The sequence below is a fragment of the Stenella coeruleoalba genome, assembly GCF_951394435.1.
Source record: "Stenella coeruleoalba genome assembly, chromosome: 13".
Lineage (NCBI taxonomy): Eukaryota > Metazoa > Chordata > Mammalia > Artiodactyla > Delphinidae > Stenella > Stenella coeruleoalba.
The window spans coordinates 31,716,633-31,737,562 of record NC_137159.1 but is presented as its reverse complement, the minus strand read 5'-3'; the positions used below and the strand labels follow the sequence as shown (position 1 = coordinate 31,737,562).

At 36.2% G+C, this 20,930-nt stretch overlaps 1 protein-coding gene across 4 annotated transcripts in view; it reads right to left on the bottom strand.

Annotated features, from left to right (window-relative positions):
• The window catches only part of NFU1 (NFU1 iron-sulfur cluster scaffold), a 32,762-nt gene that overhangs the window by 6,582 nt on the left and 5,250 nt on the right, over positions 1–20,930 (bottom strand). For 3 of the 4 annotated variants that reach the window (XM_079940370.1, XM_079940372.1, XM_079940371.1), the window contains 5 exons: positions 20,042–20,177; positions 13,804–13,870; positions 10,056–10,170; positions 5,635–5,695; positions 683–857 (listed from right to left, as the gene is read on the bottom strand). In XM_079940370.1, the coding sequence (XP_079796496.1) occupies positions 683–857; positions 5,635–5,695; positions 10,056–10,170; positions 13,804–13,870; positions 20,042–20,177 (554 nt within the window). The remainder of the gene's footprint in view (positions 1–682; positions 858–5,634; positions 5,696–10,055; positions 10,171–13,803; positions 13,871–20,041; positions 20,178–20,930) is intronic. The other variant, XM_079940373.1, reaches the window with a different exon arrangement.

Here is a 20,930-nt window from a genome sequence, read left to right as displayed (position 1 = left end):
GAATTACCTGAAGAGTTTTTTCAAATTTCTAATTTCCACACGCTCTTTCCTTACTTGATAATCTCTCTCCATAAGGCCATGCCTCTTGTTTGAGAATTACTGCAGTGAACATCACTATCACTGCTGAGAAAGTACTGTACTATATTCCTGAGATACCTTGGGGCAGAAAAAATGTTGACATCAGGCTATAGATAAAGCTCTATTACTCTACTCAGTAGTCTGTTTTACTGTACAACAAAGTATGATTTCTTGATGAGCTTCCTGCCTGCACATTTAAGAACAAGAAGTGTTTAAATACGAAGTAGTGGAGCTCTTCCACTAAAGACTTCTAAACCTCATCTATAAAATTTCATCATGTTTTGAATCCCCTTTTCATAACTTTTCTAGAGCAGCAGTATGCCCTCTGAGTCTCAGTTTCCCATGTACAAAATGGAAATGAGTTACTTAATATTAATACACTGTGTCATTAGAAGATAAATGAGGTAACACTTGTAAAAATGCTGGGCACATAGTAGGTAATTCATAATACTAAAGTTAATTCTTAAATAAGGAGCCTGCAAGTCTGATAAAATGGTAACACAACGATATAACCCTGGAAGAAAATGTCAGGTCATGAATTTCTTTTCTTTCCAAAAAATTCATTTTAATATTAAATCTAAACTGTCACACAATATTGGCATACCTGTTCTACACCTTCTACTTCTGGAATATAAAACTGCAGCATGTTCTGAATTCCATTTTTCAGAGTAATGATTGAACTGGGGCAGCTGGTACAAGAACCTTGGAGTTTCAGCTGTACAATGCCATCTTCAAAGCCTTTATAGATTACATCTCCTCCATCTTCCTGCACAGTTGGCCTGCAGCCATAGAATATTTTTGATATATTTAAAATAATAGAAGTTTTTGTCAAAAAAATTTAATAAAACTCAGAGCTTAGATTTTCTATTAATAAATGCACAGTTAGAGCTACTTTTATAATCAAGAACAGTAACTGTAGCTAGTCTCATTTGTAATTTTTTTAACTTTCAGATAAAATGCCAAAATTCATTCATACAAATACTTTATCTGCTTATTACATTTTAATCTTGCTTATTAATAATCTTTCTTAAGCATTTAAGATTTCAAATTTCCTAAAAATTATACTGATTACCTAAGATATACTCATTCACTTCTTTTAAGTGAACAGAGTGAGACTGACATGCGCTGGCTTTTTTTTTCTAGTTAAACTTTTCATTGAAATATAAATACAGTAAAATGCATAAATCATGTATGATCAGTTCAGTGAATTTTCACAAAGTGAACATACATTTGTTCTAGACCAAGAAACAGACACTACAACCCCAAAAGTCACCCTGTTCTTCCTTCTAATCACTCCTCCCAACCAATGGTAACCATTATCCTCCCTGCTATCACCCCTGATTAATTCTGCCTATTTTTTAACTTTATAATTTATAAATATAAATTCCGTTTAGAAAACACAAAGTATTAACTCTTTTTTAATCTGGCTTCTTTTGCTCTTTGTGAGATTCATCTACATTGTGGCATATAGTAATAGTTCATTCAATCTCACTGCTGCACAGTATTCCATTAAGTGAATATGCCAGAATTTATCCATTCTATTGTTGATGGACATTTGGGTTAACAGCAGTTTTTTGCTTTTACAAATCATGCAGCTGTGGAGATTCTTGCAAATGTCCTTTGGTATACATATATATTACAGCTGGGAATGTACCTGAGAGTAGAACTGCTCATCAAGAATATGCATATGTCCAGATTTAGTAGATACTGCCAAATAGTTTCCCAAAGTTATATAAACTTATATTCCCACCAGCAGTACATGAGAATTTCTGTTGCCCCACACATCCTTACCACCAATTGGTGCTGTCAATCTTAATAATTTTAACCATTCCAGTGGATCTGCAGTGGTATTTCACTGTAGTTTTAATTTGAATATTCATAATGACTAATGAGGATGAGCACTTTTTCATGTTTAGTGGTCATTTGCTTATTGTCTTTTGTGAATTATTACTCCAGTGTTTTTGTGAAGAGATTGCTCCAGTCTCTATTTGTTTGTCTTTTTCTTAACAACTTGTAAGAGATTTTAAATATAGTCTGCCATATATATAAATATCTTCTAATCTGTGCTTTGCTTCTTCACTGTAAATGATGCCTTTTGATGAAGAAGTCACAATTTTATTATAGTCCAATTTATGTCTTTCCCTTAGTTTGTCTTGTCTTGTCAAATAAAATTTGCCTACCCAAAGGTCATGCAGATATTCTGTTTTGAATTTCCTTTGTGATTTCTTTGTTGACCATGGGTCTTTTTGAAGACCATTGTTTAGTTTTCAAATACATAGAGATTCTGTAGATACCTTTTTGGAAATTGACATCTAGCTTAATCTCACTGTAGAAAACAATATTCTCAATGATTTCAATCCTTAAAATTTGTTCAGCGTTAAGATTCAGAATACAGCCTCTTTTAGTAAATCTTCCATGTACACTTGAAGAAAATAAATATTTTGTTCTTGCTGGGTGCAATGTCCTATGTGTGTCAATTTAGTCAACTTTGTTAATCATGTGTATAACTCATATTTTATGAGAGTCATTTTATATGTTTGCTCTATTTGTTATTGAGAGAGATGTGTTGGTCTCCCATTATAATTGTGGATTATCTAATTCTCCTTTTAGTTCTCTCAAATAGTCTTCATTTATTTTGAAACTGTTATTAGATGCATACAAGTTTAAAATTGGTATATATTCCTCATAGAAATTACCCTTTTATTATTATGAAAGATTTCTCTTTATTGCTAGTAATGTCTTTAGCTATAAAGTATATTTTGTCTGATATCTGTATAACTAAATCAACTTTCTCTTATTCATTTTTTGCATGCTATATATTTCTCTGTCTTTTTACTTTCAACCTTTCTGTGTCCTTATATTTAAGGTGTATACCTCTTACAAGCAGCATGTAGGTTTTTTTTAATAGCCGATCTGACAATCTTATTTTGTTAATCAACCCACGTACATTAAAATATAACTACTAATATGTTTGGGTTTATAGTACCATCTTATTATTTATCATTTTGCATTACTTTGGATTAAACAAGTATTGTTTTTTTATATTTATTTATTTATTTATTTGGTTGCGCTGGGTCTTAGTTGTGGCAGTTAGGCTCCTTAGTTGCAGCTCGCAGGCTCCTTAGTTGTGGCAGACGGGCTCCTTAGATGTGGCTCGCCAGCTCCTTATTTGCAGCTTGCTGGCTCCTTAGTTGTGGCACGTGAACTTTTAGTTGCGGCATGAGAACTCTTAGTTGCGGCACGCATGTGGGATCTAATTCCCTGACGGGGGATCAAACCCAGGCCTCCTGATTTGGAAGTGTGGAGTCTTAACCACTGTGCCACCAGGGAAGTCCCCGTATTGTTTTTTATTATTCCATTTTCCCCCTCTATTGGCTTGGTTATACACAGTCTTTTACTGCTGATTTAGTGTTTATTACACAAGATGCCTATTTGATTTCTTAAACTCTAATATAAATTAGTACTTTTATCAATCCCCAGATAATGCCAAGAATGAAGAATACTTACTCTTTTTTTTTTTATTCTTTTTTTAAAAGATTTTTTGATGTAGACCATTTTTAAAGTCTTTATTGAATTTGTTACATTATTGCTTCTGTTTTATGTTTTGGTTTTTTGGCCCTGAGGCATGTGGGATCTTAGCTTACTGATCAGGGATCGAACCCACACCCCCTGAATTGGAAGGCGAAGTCTTAACCACTGGACCGCCAGGGAAGTCCCAAAGAACACTTACTCTTATACTTATCACCACCTTTTATATCTTTGTCATGCATTTTTTTTTTAGTAGGTTAACTCTTCTTTTAAAAAATTTATTTTGGCTGCGCCAGGTCTTAGTTGTGGCACACAGGATCTTCGTTGTGGCATGCGGACTCCTTAGTTGCAGCATGCATGTGGGATCTAGTTCCCTGACTAGGGATCAAACCTCAGGCCCCCTGCATTGGGAGCTTGGAGTCCTACCCACTGGACCACCAGGGAAGTCCCCTTTGTCATGCATTTTAATTCCAGATATATTAAAAACCCTATAGGACATTGTGAGGCCCTTTTTGCCATATACTCTATGTCTTTCATACTTTTTTGCTGTATTTTCCATTCTCTTTTCTGTGCTTCAGCTGGGTATTTTCTATTGACTTATATTCCAGTACACTAATCTTCTCTCCAACAGTATCCAATGTGATGTTCAACTAACCTAATGAGTTCTTAAGTTTAGCTATTATACATTTTAGTTCCAGCATTACTTTTTCTTTTTTTATAGATTCCAGTTTTCTGATGAAATTCTTCATCTCACTTTCTATTTTCTCAAACATTTTATTCACAGTTATTTTAAAGATCATGTCTGATAACTCTCACATCTAGGTTATCTATGGATTTGTTTTATTTTCTCTTGGTCCAGTTTCCAAATTCCATGCCTAGTAATTTTTGGACAATGAATGATGAACAATGTACACGAAAAACTGAAGTGACTCAGGATTATATTACATCAGAAAGGATTCACCCTATCTTTTGGCAGTAGCTCAACCTGCTGTGGAATTAGGTTCACTCAATACTGGACTACAGTTTTATAAGGCTTGGTCTACCTCTGGTTTGTCCACTTTCAAGGGGATAGTCCTCTAGAGAGTCCGACTAAAAGTCTGGGTGTTCCTTGAGGCCCCACACTCCTTGACAGATCCTAAACTCCAATTTTTGTCACCACCCCCAGCACCATAAAACTGCCAAAACTCTGCTCAGCTTTTCAACTGCTTTTTGTTTGACTTCTTAGTCTCTTCCCCTCCATAGCTAAGAACATGTAAGTGCCATGTGGGGAGAACTTCTGAGTATTAAGGCTTATTTTTTTCTTTTCTCTGGGATCTTGCCCTTTAAAGTCAAAGCTTCATTGGAAACCCAGAATTTTAATTTTTGTCTTCCCATCTCTACAAATTTGCTGAAAGCAACATAGTTTCTCTGATTCTTAGCGACTGCCCTTTGCCCAGCTTCTCATATTCTAACCTCACATCAAGAATCAGCGAATGCCCCGAGGGAAGTTTCAATGTGCTTCCCTTCTCTACAGGACCTTATTTGCTTTGGCAGCTATCTAATACTGTCCAACAACAACAACAAAATTTTTTTTTGTATTTTATCTAGCTTTTTTGGGAATTGTCAGCAGGACCACTGGTCTGCTACAAGCAAAAGTGGAACCCTATGGTTCTCTACTCATTTAAATTTATTCTTTTGGGGTAGCAGCCTGAAAAGAGGTGCTCCTCTCCTCACAATTCTCCCAAACACTGTTAAGCCATTTTTTTCTTACTAAGAAATTTGGTATTATAACAATATCAAACCCAAATGGTGACCATGAAAGATAAATTATTATGTTTAGACAGAGTGTTATAAATTGTGAGTGAATATAGAGAATGTACAGGCTTTAAATTCAATTGTCATGGTTACCTATTTTGGTTTACATTAACTTATACTTATTTTGTTAACTCTACTACAACCTCAGAGACAAACCAAAAGTATACTGCTACAATGAAAACTGGCTCTGTAGTATTGATATATCTGATCTCAGGTAGAAAGATGAGCACATACCGTATTCTAGTATCTAACAATTCCTTAATCATTGCCACAACTTCATCATCATCTTCAGATCCTAGAAACAATTACGAATAAAACATATCAACAGTAGAAATTTTATACCCATGCAAGTACAAACATTAAAACAGAGTGATTTTAACTTAGGGGAAATGTAAAGGTCATTCATTTGATTATCTGAAGAAAAATTAAGGAGCACTGATCAACATTTGGTGATAAATGTGAATACTGAATAATCTGATCTACTAATTATGTTAGGATTTGAATTTTTTGGCCAATATATTTGTAAACTTTCATCCTTCTCAAGAATTGAAAAGTAGCAGAGAAAAGATATTGTCTGAATTTTGATGAAAACTTTGAGACAAAACAGCACACCTGCTTTGTAAGTTAAGTTATATTTTCAATTTCTCAATTTAGTGGTTTTCAAAATGACAATCATACTAAATACAGATGTAAGCCTTATGGAAACTCTAAAATGTTTTACAAATCTGAGCAAAAACTTGGTTTTTTCATTTTGTTTCATTTTTGTTTTTCTTTTACTTTGTAAGCTCATATACCGATCTTCACGTATGCCTATTTTTATGGGTTTTATATTTTTTTGAAAAATTTCTTTACCATTGGGAAAATTAAAATGCAGCTAATTCAAATTACACTGTGACAAACACTAGAGTTCTGGCAACAATATAAGTATCAACATATTAATATTAAATTATATCAACTTTGAATTTTTTAATAAAAGAAATAAAATATAATAAAGTTAAAATTCTCTTACATCAGCAAACCTACATTCCATTCCACACCATCACTTCCACAGGCAACCACTATCATGACTTTAGTGTATATCCTTCGAGTACATGTTAACATTTACAAGTCTATATTTATACACACTATACACACTGTTCTATACCTTGTTTTATTTCTATTTAATATATCTAAAAGGTTTTTCCGTATCAGCATATAAAGATATGCCTCAATTTACAAATTAGGTGCATAGGGCTTTCCTGGTGGCGCAGTGGTTGAGAGTTCGCCTGCCGATGCAGGGGACACAGGTTCGTGCCCCAGTCCGGGAAGATCCCACATGCCGCGGAGCGACTAGGCCCGTGAGCCATGGCCGCTGAGCCTGCGCGTCTGGAGCCTGTGCTCCGCAACAGGAGAGGCCACAACAGTGAGAGGCCCGCGTACCGCAAAAAAAAAAAAAAAAAAAAAAATAGGTGCATAGTAATTTTTGTATGGCTTTGTCTTCATTTGGCTAGTTTTTATATTATTTCAGTTGTTTCTAGTTTGCTATTTCTAACAATCCTGCAGTATACATGCTTACGTAAAGTATATATCAGTGTATTTTTGCATATATATATCTAAGAGATAAATTCCTAGTTCTGCTGGACTTCCTTAGTGGCACAAAGAATCTGCCTGTCGATGCAGGGGACATGGGTTCGAGCCCTGGTCTGGTAAGATCCCACATGCCATGGAGCAACTAAACCCGTGGGCCACAACTACTGAGCCTGTGCTCTACAGCCTGCAAGCCACAACTACTAAGCCTGCATGCCACAACTACTGAAGCCCGCACACCTAGAGCCCATGCTCCACAACAAGAGAAGCCACCGCAGTGAGAAGCCCACACACCACAACGAAGAGTAGCCCCCGCTCACCACAACAAAGACCTAACGCAGCCAAAAATAAAATGTAAATAAATAAATAAATTTATAAAAAAAAAAAAGAAAGTACTCTTTACATAAAAAAAAATTCCTAGTGCTGGGTCAATAGGCTTGTGTATTTTTAAGTTTTGGCAGATGTCAAATGGCTCTCAAAACGTTATATCAATTTTACATACATGTCCATCAAGAACACATATAATTTAAAACTTGTATTATTATTTAAAATTTGCATAAATGGTATATATGTAAGAACATATAAATAAACTCTTCAGTTTTCCTTTATCACTTAATATTTTTTATATCTTTCCACATTGATATCTCCTAATCAAGTTCACTCCTTTTAACTGCTAACATATTTTAAAAATATTTCAATGAACATGCTTCCACATGTTGCCTTGTGTATATTTATCACTCATTTAGAATATATATTATCTAGAAGTGAAACTGATTCATTTAAAGGTGATTATACAAATGTTTGTGTGTGTGTAGATATATGTATACATACACACACACACACACACACACACAAAACAGTATCTGTACGATATTGGAGAAAGGAAAAATTTCATCAACAACAAATATAATAATCACAGCTAGTATTTGAGATCCATGTGACGTTACTCTTCCAAGTGCTTTACATACAATAACTTATTAAAACAATGTACACAAAACAGAAACCACAAAGGATAAGATGAAAATATGCGACTCCATTAAAAAGAAAAACTTCTGTGCTTGCTTCAGCAGCACAAATACTAAAACTGAAATGATACAGGGAAGATTAGCATGGTCCCTTTGCAAAGATGATACACAAATTTGTGAAACGTTCCATATTTTAAAATAAGAAAAAATTTCTTTCTTGTTTTCTTACATGGGACTTTTGTTTTTTTTAGTTTTGGCTGTGTTGGGTCTTCGTTGCTGTGCGCAGGCTTTCTCTAGTTGCGGTGAGCGGGGGGCTACTCTTCATTGCAGTGCACAGGCTTCTCATTGTTGTGGCTTCTCTTGCTGTGGAGCACAGGCTCTAGGCACATGGGCTTCAGTAGTTGTTGCATGCGGGCTCTAGAGTAGAGGCTCAGTACTTGTGGCGTACAGGCTTAGTTGCTCCATGGCATGTGGGATCTTCCCAGGCCAGGGATCAAACCCATGTCCCCTGCCTTGGCAGGCGGATTCTTAACCACTGCGTCACCAGGTAAGCCCAAGAAAAAATTTCTGAATGACAAAAGACAACTTAAATATAGTGAAAATATAAGGCATGGTTAGGGAGAAGTTATTTGCTATGAATATGCTTAATTTATATATAGTATATTCAGGATTTATACTCAGAATATTTTTTAAAAACTTGCTAGGGCTTCCCTGGTGGCGCAGTGCTTAAGAATCCGCCTGCCAATGAGGGGGACGCAGGTTCAAGCCCTGGTCCGGGAAGATCCCACATGCCGCGGAGCAGCTAAGCCCGTGCGCCACAACTACTGAGCCTGTGCTCTAGAGCCTGTGAGACACAACTACTGAGCCCGCGTGCCACAGCTGCTGAAGGCCACGCCCCTAGAGCCCATGCTCTGTAACGAGAAGCCACCGCAGTAAGAAGCCCGCGCACCACAACAAAGAATGGCTCCTGCTCACCGCAACTAGAGAAAGCCTGCGCACAGCAATGAAGACCGAACGCAGCCAAATATAAATAAATAAATTTATAAAAAAAAAACAACTTGCTAAAGCCAATACAAAAAAGACACATAATTCAATTTTTTAAAAAATCAGCAAAGTTTATGAACAGGAAATTTACTGAAAAGGAAAATATTGGCCAGTCATATGAATATTGGCCATATGTTTGTATATATGAAAACCTTCAGGCTCAATATTAATCAAGGAAATGCAATTAAAACAAGACACCATTTTACCCCTAACATATTGGTTAAAAAAAAAAAGTAAACACAAAGTGATGATGAAGATATAAGAAAGTTGAAATTCTTATACACTGCTAATTTGCATGTAAATTAGAACAATTTACGATACAGCAATTCTGCTTTTAGGAATATACTCTAAAAGTACCCTAAAGCAGGTTTCCACAAATGCACAGAGAGACTTGTACAAGAACACCCAATGCAGCAATGTTTGTAACAGAAATTAGCACAAATAATTTACTTGGATATAAGTAAAGGAAAAAATTAATTAACTGTAATTTAGTCATATAACGGAATACTATCCAGCACTTAAATAAATGGGTGTATTTCAAAATATGTGAAAAAAGGAAAGTTGCATATAACACAAGTTATTTAAAGTTTAAGAACAAAAACCAATACTATAAATTCCTTGCAGAGACTTACATGTGTAGTAAAAGTTTAAAAACAAACTAAATTTACATACATTTCTGTAATAGAAAGGGAAAAGGGATGGGAGTTCTGGGTCTTTGGCTATGTCTTTAATATTTTATTTAGAAATGAGTCTAAAGCAATTAAGGTAGAGTTAACCTCTGTTAAATCTGAGAAGAGGGCAAATTGGTGAGAATTATAATATTATTTTCTATATGCCTGAAAATTTTTATAATTGAAAATTTTAGTTTTGTATAATATATTCAATTTATACACAAGTTTTATAAAATGATGGATGAAACTACTACACATGAAATTTTGTCCCCTCTGAGATTGGTTCCAGGGCTAAATATAGTATAATGATAAAAATCTGTAGTCCCCTGACTTCTGAAATCAAGACAAATGTAAAGAAAATAGAACAGTTTAAAAAAAAAAGATAAATACTAATTACCCAACACATTACCTGCTTCTCCTGAAGGTGTTTCCTCAGTAACTAAAGGTAAGCCAGATGCAAAGAAATCCATAATTGTAGCATAGATATCTGGTTTCAGTAAATTCCAGTCTAACTCTTCATTCTCCTGTAAATATTTGAAGGAAAACGTTACATTTTCAACCAAGGGCAAAGACAAATACAAAACAATACCTTTAAGAATCTTTCCCTATATATATTCTATAACACTCATTTCTGGAAAATAATGTCAGTTAATGTTCCTAAAGGAGCTGGCTTATAATGACTTTCAGAAGATACAATCTTAGAACATCCCCCAATTCATTCATTCATCAAATAAGTGTGCTGTATGTACATGCCCTATAGAGGGGATACCAAAATGACTAAAAGATATTTTTTCATGAGGTGAAGAGAGTTAAAATACTGAATGGATTCTGTGTTTAAAGAGGGTAATAAAGAGACTTTCCATTCTTTTAATAAAATAGGATATAACTGCTTGATGAACTATACAGGATATTTCACGACTATTCAAAAAAATTCAACTTACGTATATTACTTAATAGTATTGAAGAAACCCAATGACATAACTGTTGAACCATAAGTATAACGTGTCTTATCTACGGCTATTGTACTAGAGGACTTGTGGACCGTCAACTAGACTGGTATCCGTAAGAAAGAATCCATAACTATTTCACTTCTAATTCTGGCCAAGTAGTTGATTCCATTAAAAAAAAAGAGACAGATAGTACCCAAATAGTACTAACATCTAAAATGAGAAAGGCAGAATGTTTTGTTTTAATTTTTTAAAGGAGAGCTCTTTAGGCGAAAAACTATTAGAGGCAGTCTAGATTCTCAGGAGGCTGTTAGCTAGGGTCTATGCTTAAATACTATTAAAAAGTGTGTCTTCGTATACAAACGGGTCTATTTTTGTCACGGATTAAGAACCAATTTAGAGACAGTACACAGAAGGTAAAACAGGCACTACTACGAATACAAAAACAAAATTAGTGAGACGTCTTAGTGATTGGTAACAAGTACTAGTTCTAGGTAACATTTTAATAAATTATTTGGAAGATGGATCAGAAGGCTACCTTAGAGCTTCAGTAAGTAGTGGGCTCTACTGAATAGGGAAATATTGGTATTAAAAGAAAATAAATATTATGAAGTTATCTGAATGAGAACAAGGCAGCATATAAGCTGCAAATATACATTTAGGAAAAAAAAAACCCGATGCATAAAGAAGCCTGTGAATTATCAATTACAAGTTAGAAAGGGAAACAGGCAATCACTGAAGCTATCAGGTAAATGGGATAGTCCATGATGAGGAAGGTAATTGGAAGAAAGCACATCAATCTACCAGTCTATCTATTAAATATCAATGTGTGCCCTAACTTGGAATATTATTTATTGGTTATATCATTTCATTAAGAAAAAATAATGGAGCTGGAGAAATTTCAAAAAGGGTAACTAAATTACAAAGGGAAAGGGAAATAAAAGATGACTTACCAAAATCTAATCAAGAAAAAAAAAACCTTTTGTAAGCTATAATCACGTTTTCATCCCCCCCCCAAAATTTATATAACATAGGCTATATGTAAAAGAAATAAAAACTTCTTAAAATACATAATTTCCTATTTGTAAAATGAAGACAAGAAAAACTAGTTATAAGAATTAAATTTTTAAAAAGTAAAAATAAAGGGCTTCCCTGGTGGCGCGGTGGTTGACAGTCCGCCTGCCGATGCAGGGGACACGGGTTCGTGCCCCGGTCCGGGAAGATCCCACATGCCGCGGAGCGGCTGGGCCCGTGAGCCATGGCCGCTGAGCCTGCGCATCCGGAGCCTGTGCTCCGCAAGGGGAGAGGCCACAACAGTGAGAGGCCCGCATACAGCAAAAAAAAAAAAAAAAAAAAAAAAAGTAAAAATAAAACCCACGGTAAATTAACTATACTTCAATTTAAAAATGGTTTAAAAAGAAGAATTAAATTAGATAATGTATGTAAAGCACTAGTGCCACATCAAACATGTTGGCAATGCTAGTCCTTTTTTCTCCTTCAAAAAACATCAAAGAAAGAAAATTGGGGGGCTTCCCTGGTGGCGCAGTGGTTGAGAATCTGCCTGCCAATGCAGGAGACACGGGTTCAGCCCTGGTCTGGGAAGGTCCCACATGCCATGGAGCAACTAGGCCCGTGAGCCACAGCTACTGAGCCTGCGCGTCTGGAGCCCGTGCTCTGCAACTAGAGAGGCCGCGACAGTGAGAGGCCCGCGCACCGCGATGAAGAGTGGCCCCCGCTCGCCGCAACTAGAGAAAGCCCTCGCACAGAAACGAAGACCCAACACAGCCAAAAATAAAAATAAAATAAAACAAAAAAAGAATAAAAATTGAAGAATAACAAAAATAGGTCAAATGTCTATGAACAAGTAAAAACTAGAGATTGGTGAGCACACATTTGCTCACCACAATCCTACATTTGGGGGAAACCACTTGAAACCTGAAAATTCAATTTAGGAAATTTTACATCATTGTTTCCTTCTACAAAAATTTCTTTGAATGCATACTATGTGCTAAGCATTGTTGTAGGTGAGCTAACAAGATGGACTATCTTTATCTTCATGGAGTTTACATTCTAGTGCCGGAAAGAGAGGTAATAAAAATAAACAATATCATTAAGAGATAGGTGTAATGAAGAAAATAAGGTAATAAGTGCCTGGGGGGAGTTACCACTTTCAGTAATATGGTCAAGAAAGGGTTTTCTGAGAATTTAGAAAAAATAACACGTTAAACAACCAGGAAGAACATTTTATAATCCGGATATTTGTGTGAACAACCATAGCCACTGGGATCGCCAGCATGGAAGAAAATCCTAATTCTCCTCCTCATATAAACAGCTGCAAGAGAGTACTAGACTAGATGTAACATGTTGATAACTCAGTATGTCCCCTTTCGTGGTGCAGCAAGAACTCAAGAGTAATCCTTTCAAACTGCTTAAGAGGAGCTAACTGAATACTTTTGATTTTGATGCAAAATTGGGCAAGTGACTAAGTTCAGTGCACACATATCAATTACAAATTTAAAAGAATAAGTATAGTTCAAATTTATATGGTTCATTTCTCATTAATCTAGTAGACTTAAAAATGAAACAGTCTTTTCTAGCAAATATGAATGTTAGATGTTGGATGGGTAGCATATTGAGCTCGATTTTTTGACATTAAGAGGTTATCCAAGTGTTGCAGGAGTACACAATCCACTGCTCTTGTCTGTGAAGCTCTGAAGTGTTACTGCAGGATGGTAGGCTGGCAGAATGTGCCAGATGCCATTTTATAAACGCTCACTTTGAAAGGAGACGTAATCATTCTGTAGGCCAAATATATATATATATTTGATCATTTATTTGCTTCTCTTTTTACTCTATCAATGTAAATTTAAGAATTAGTAAAAATTATACTTGGAAGCCTAAATTTTAGTCCTGCCAAGGTTGAGTCTTGGTCCTGCTGGAGGCCACCTATACAGTCTTGGACACTGCATTTAACTCTCTGAAGCTCAAGTTTTTCTCTTTTGAAAAATGAGGGATCTGGACTACAGTTAATTTCAACTTGAAAATTCTATTAAATAATTAACTTGAGAAATGTGAGAAGTAAAATTAATTTGAGATTTTTAATAACAGTATGTGTAGAACACATCAAGAATGGATATTCTGGAGAGGGGCACTGGACTCAGAAAAAACTAAAAGTATGTCACATCTTATTTTACATAATCCTATGCTTACCTTTGTGACAGTGATGAAATCGGGTCCAAAGAAGACACTTTTTACTCCTTCAATCCTAAATAACTGCCTGTGAAAAAATTTTAAAAAAGAGATAATAAAATGTTTTATTATGGAAAAGTCTACAACAGAAGTCCCCAACCTTTTTGGCACCAGGGACCAGTTTCGTGGAAGTCAATTTTTCCACGGACGGGGGGAAGGGGGTGGGAGATGGTTCCAGCAGTAATGCGAGTGATGGTGGGGAAGGTTCAGTTGGTAATGTGAGTGATGGGAAGCGATGGGGAACGGCAAATGAAGCTTCCCTCGGTTGCCCACAGCTCACCTCCTGCTGTGCGGCCTGGTTCCTAACAGGCTGCAGACCCGGGGTTGGGAACCCCTGGTCTACAATATACATAAAAGTAGAGAGAAACGTAAAAGAACCTCCACACAGTCATCACCAGTTTTAACAATTAGCATATCATGGCCAATCTTGTTTCATCCTCTTACCCTACAATCCAGCGATCCCACTCCTAGTTATTTACCCAAGAGAAATGAAAATGGATGCTCCATAAAGACTTGCACGTGAATCACTTCTTTTTTGCGGTACGCGGGCCTCTCACTGTTGTGGCCTCTCCCGTTGCGGAGCACAGGCTCCGGATGCGCAGGCTCAGCGGCCATGGCTCACGGGCCCAGCCGCTCCGCGGCATGTGGGATCTTCCCGGGCCGGGGCATGAACCCGTGTCCCCTGCATCGGCAGGCGGACTCTCAACCACTGCACCACCAGGGAAGCCCTGAATCTCTTTTTTTAAATTTATTTATTTACTTTTGCCGCTTCGGGTCTTCGGTGCTGCACACAGGTCCTCTAGAGTTGCAGTGAGCGGGGGCCACTCTTCACCACGGAGCTCAGGTTTCTCATTGCAGTGGCCTCTCCTGCCACGGAGCACGGGCTCTAGGCACGCGGGTTTCAGCACTTGTGGCATGCGGGCTCAGTAGTTGTGGCTCACAAGCGCTAGAGCGCAGGCTCAGTAGTTGTGGCACACAGCTTAGTTGCACCGCGGCATGTGGGATCCTCCCAGACCCGAACCCGTGCCTCCTGCACTGGCAGGCGGATTCCTGACCACTGCACCACGAGGGAAGCCCTGCACATGAATCTTTATAGCAGCTTTATTTACAATACCAAAACCAAAAAAATCTGGAAATGTCCATCTACTGAGGAATGACTGAACAAACTGGGAATACCCATACAATGTAGTATTACTTGGCAATAAAGAGAAATGAACTATAGATCCACACAAGGACAAGAATGACTCTCAAAATCATTATACTAAATGAAAGAAGCCAAACACAAAAGACTATCTGGTTCCATTCATATGAAACTCTAGAAAAGGCAAAACTGTAGTGGTGTAAAGAATATCAATAGCTGCCAGAGTGACAGATGTGTTAACTAACCTTTCTATGTAATCATTTCACAATGTATATGTATATCAAATCATCATGTTGTATACCTTAAACTTAAACAATGCTTTATGTCAATTACATCTCACAGAAGCTGGAAAAAATGTTTTTTAATAAAAATTTAAAAATTAAAAGTCATTGCCATAAAAAGAAAGTTAGCAGGGTGTGGAGGTGAAGCAAGAAGAGACTGAAAGCAAAGGGAAATGAGGGATCTTTTACAGTGATAAAAATGCTTTATATTTTTATTTTCTTGGTGGTTACACAATTATATATACTTATCAAAACTCACTTAAAATTGGTGAATTTTATTGCACGTAAATTATACTTCAGTAAAGCTAATTTTTTAGAATCCTGTGAGAGAATGAGGGGCAGATTATAATTTGAAAAAGTCCTTCAAGGAATTTTGAATTACAGCTTCCTTCCCCAGTCACTGACATATGTACCACACCTAGCAGACTCTCTAAAGCAGTTTCTTTTTTCCCAACCTTAGCAACAAAAGCTGACATACTCCAAAGAAGGTTACAGTTTCCTTTTCTTTGTCTACCAGTGCCAAGAATGCTATCAAAATTACGGCTTTGAAATTATTTAGGAATTTGTCTGAAACTACGTCATCTAAGTCCTTTACACAACCACTTCGTGTGAAATTTGCAAGTGGCCACAAGATTTTTGGCTGCAGCTTATGATCCACAAACCAAAGCACAGACCTTTAAGTAGGACCCTTGATTAGCACTATCAGCAAAGCTTTTTTTTTTTCCCAAATGAAAGGACTGTGCAAAAGAATACACCTGATCTATGGTCCATATCATGGAGACCGCTTTAGGAAAGAGTTCACAGGTTCTGTCCCTAAAAGAAAGAAAAAGCGGAAACAGGAGTTTCAAACATTAGTAGACATGCTTTGTTATTTAGGTTACTCTCCTTGGGACAATTTCAACTTGTCAATGTCCAAAATAAAATATGAAAACACTATCCCAAATGTAGTCTAACTTTGTTCAGAGTACAAAGACTATTACCTCTCTTAGGCTGGACACTAGGACTCTGTTAAAGTTCGACTGACTTTTTTAAGCATTGCATCGTATCCAACATGACTAACTGAAAGGTCAGGTTCTTCTATCCCATAATTGTGCTATTCATTTAAAAAATTTAAACACACGGCTTAATATTTATTTCTGTTGGACTTTTATCTTATTTGCTTTAAGCCTAATAAAACTTTCAAAAATGTCTCTGAATTTTGCTATCCAACAGATAAGCAAATCCTCTCATCTGAAAAACTGATAATTATATCTTTATTAATGTTGCTGATTTTAAAAAAGTCCTGAATAAACATGCCAACTACAGGGATTCAGAGCCCTTTTACATGTCCCCGAAGACAGGTTTACCCTCTGCTTACATTTCTTTGTCTTGTCTACAAGGACAGGAAGAAACACGTCAAATGCCTCCCTGAAGTAAGATACATCACTCTTTATTCATTCATTCAACTAGTATTTGAATACTTGCTGAGTAGCAGACACTGTACTAAGCACTAGGGATACAACAACAAGCAGAACAGACTGGTTTCCATCCTCATGAAGCTTACGTTCTACCTTACAGTAAAAACATCCTCTGCTAAACAACAAAAACAAGGCTGACTGAAGATAATAAATTCTGTAAACCAGAGAAATGGGGATTTTTGCCAACTGAACATCTGACAGAAATAATCTCCAACTAATCTGTAACTGAATCAGTTTGGGCTTTTTTATTTTTACATTTTTTAAAATACAAAATATGTGAGCTTGTACATGATGTAAACATTTCAAACTATACATAGAGAGTGAAAATGCCTCTTGACCACCCTCCCCAAATCCACTGTTATCAGTTTTGTGTACATTCTTCCAGACCTCTTTATCAGTGCATTTTTGTTGCTTTGTGTTTTTTGTTTTCATACACATAATAATCATAATGCATTCATTGTTCTGCAACTTGCTTTCTTCAATAACAAGTATGTCTTAGAGGTCATTCAGTAAATATGAGTCCGTCTCATCCTTTTTATTGTTTTATTGTCTGTCCATGCAGACTATGGACGAACAAAGTTTATCTAACTCTTCCTACCGATGAATATTTAGGTTGTTTCTAACTTATTACCATTACCAACAAGGCTACAATGAACATACTTGCACACTCCTTATGTATATATGTGGCTGTTCTCTAAGGTAGTGCTTTTCAAAACCACCAGTGAGTCGTAAAATCAATTATATACTGACCAGGATTTTATCTAATAAAATAAAACAGAACAGAACAGAATAATATAAAAAGCACAAGAAAGGAAATATAAGACTGCTTTAGGGACTTCCCTGGTGGCGCAGTGGTTAAGAATCCGCCTGCCAATGCAGGAACACAGGTTTGATCCCTGGTCTGGGAAGATCCCACACACTGTGGAGCAACTAAGCCAGTGTGCTACAACTACTGAGCCTGCGTTCTAGAGCCCGCAAGCCACAACTACTGAGCCCGCGTGCCACAACTACTGAAGCCTGCGCACCTAGAGCCCGTGCTCTGCAACAAGAGAAGCCACCACAATAAAAAGCCTGTGCACCGCAACAAAGAGTAGCCCCACTCGCCGCAACTAGAGAAAGCCCGCGTGCAGCAACGAAGACCCAATGCAGACAAAAACAAATAAATAAAAAATAAATTTATAGGGCTTCCCTGGTGGCGCAGTGGTTGAGAGTCCGCCTGCCGATGCAGGGGACACGGGTTCATGCCCCGGAGCGGCTGGGCCCGTGAGCCATGGTCGCTGAGCCTGCGTGTCCGGAGCCTGTGCTCCGCAACAGGAGAGGCCACAACAGTGAGAGGCCCATGTATCGCTAAAAAAGATATATAATAAATAAATAAATAAATTTATTAAAAAAAGAATGTTTTATACCTTATAAAGGCGAAAATTGCCCCATCAAACACTTGTTTCATACCTATATATACATACGTATATGTACATATTTAGGTATATCTGTGTATGTATATGTGTGTATGTATATAGCGAGTCATAATATAAGATGTTTAATAGCTGATTCACTTTGTTATAAAGCAGAAACTAACACACCATTGTAAAGCAATTATACTCCAATAGAGATGTTAAAAAAAAGTTTATTACTGTGGCTTGTATTAAAAAGTATAAAAAACAAATGCTCTAAGATATATTCCAAGAAGTGGTATGTTTAGGTCGAAGGAAATGTGCATATTTATTAATTAGAAACTTTAAAAACGATTCCTGAGATAAGCATATTCCTGGTTCCCCTAAATGAGACACATTAAATGGCTGTATGTATACAGAAATAGTTATCTAAGTTTTATTTTCCCAATATCCTTGGCAATCAGTATCAGTCTTAGGTTACCAAAAATTTCAGTTGATGTGATTGACCTAACATTTCTTATTATAAATAACTTCTCTAGCTATCAGTTAAAAAGGGGTTTTATAATTTTATTGTTTGTGCTTTATCATTAGACATACATTTAACATGTCTTTAGTGAATTTAAAAGCTGTCACCACTGAATGTAAATTGGTGCAGCCACTGTGGAAAACAGTATGGAGGTTCCTTAAAAAACTAAAAATAGAGCTATCATATGATCCAACAATCCCACTCCTGGGTATATATCCAGAAAAAATGAAAACTCTAATTCCAAAAGATACACACACCCCAGTATTCACAGCAGCACTATTTACAATAGCCAAGTAATGGAAATAACCCAAGTGCCCATCAACAGACAACTGACTTAAGAAGATGTGGTAACATGTACAATGGAATACTACTTAGTCATTAAAAAGAATGAAATAATGCCATTTACAGCAACACGGATGGACCTAGAGAATATTATACTTAATGAAGTAAGTCAAACAGAGAAAGACAAATACTGTATGATATCACTTATATGTGGAAACTAAAAAATAATGCAAATAAATCTATACACAAAACAGAAGCAGACTCAAAGACACAGAAAACAAACTTACGGTTACCAAAGGGGAAAGAGAGGGAGGGACAAATTAGGAGTATGGGATTAACAGATAAGGACTACCTAAAATAGATAAGCAACAAGGATCTACTACATAGCACAGGGAATTATATTCCGTATCTTTTAATAACTATAATAGAATATAATCTGGAAAGAAAAATAACTGAATCACTTTGCCATCCACCTCAAGCTAACACAATATTGTAAATCAACTATACTTCAATAAAAAATAAATAAAAATAAAAACTGTCACCACTCACTAGTTTATTAAAAAATCATGCCACATCTGATAACTATTATCATTTATAGTTCTGAGAGGAATATTTTAGAAACTATTCCATTTTGAAACATCTAGAAATCCAGCTATCCTTGAGAATAAAATGATCATGTTATTATTGTTTTCTAAAAACAGGGTTTTAAAGATTTAGAATGGATATCTGCCTCATTTTTTTTTTTTGCCACATGGCACGTGGGATCTTAGTTCCCCAACCAGGGCTCGAACCCACACCTCCTGCATTGGAAGCGTGGTGTTTTAACCACTGGACCACCAGGTAAGTCCTGCCATATTATCATTTTGATAGATTTTTTAAAAGGAAAAATATAAATTCTTATTTAGTCATGCTGCAGATCTCTTAAGTACATCCCTTTTCAGGAGAAGGGTTTCCTAATATCAACTCTTATTTTTCTTTCTCTCTCACCTGAAAAGAAAATAATCTCTATACTGAAAAGATGCAATGCACATAAAAGTAAAATAGCTAAAAAAGGCTACCTTAACCCCCGAAGTCAGTTATTTATGTTTCTTGGTAAAAGCAAATTAAAAATAGTACTATACCTAGCCAGGGGGGAGCGAAATGCTGTAGCTGATGTGGGAAAATCCATGGTCCTTGTCTCAAGAACTGGTTTTCCTGGAATAAACTTTAAACTGTTGGGATTTGGGGTATCTTGTGTTTGAATAAACATGTATCTCACTAAAAGAGAAAAAAGAAAGAATGTTATTCTAGAAAAAAAATGTTAACAAGTTTATGGACTATGAAGTGCTCATTTTCAGAGAACCAAAAGAAATACAGAAAATTAGAAAAAAAGAATATAAAGCTTTATTGCCCAAGCTTACAGAATAAGAATTGTTAAGCAACAAATTTATCAAAATATTTAGGATAACTTCACTGAATTTTATATTAATACTGATTATTTAGATAGTTTTGTTACTCAACAGATTCTAGCAATATCCTACACGTAAGTAGGAAGGCATATCATAATTCAGGAGTCTTAGATGGATTCTATTTGGTAACTCAATACCAAATTAGCTATAATAATAAATCATCATCACTTTCCAAAGTGCTAACATTTTTTAAAATAAATATATTTATAATAACAACAAATGATATTTATTTTATGCTTACTTATTACAGAGACAGGGCTGAGTGCTTTATATATATTTAAGCCTTTAACAATCCTATGAAGAATGTATTATTGTTCCCATTTTACAAACGAAGAAACTGAGGCTTAGAGATAAGTAACTTGTTAAGTCACTAAGAGTTAAGTAACTTGTCCAAAGGTATAGAATTAGTGACATTATAAATTATCATGTAGGTAGGAATCTATGTGAATTACTTTCTAGAATATTTTAAAACTATCATTAGAGGGCTTCCCTGGTGGCGCAGTGGTTGAGAGTCCACCTGCCGACGCAGGGGACACGGGTTTGTGCCCCGGAGCAGCTGGGC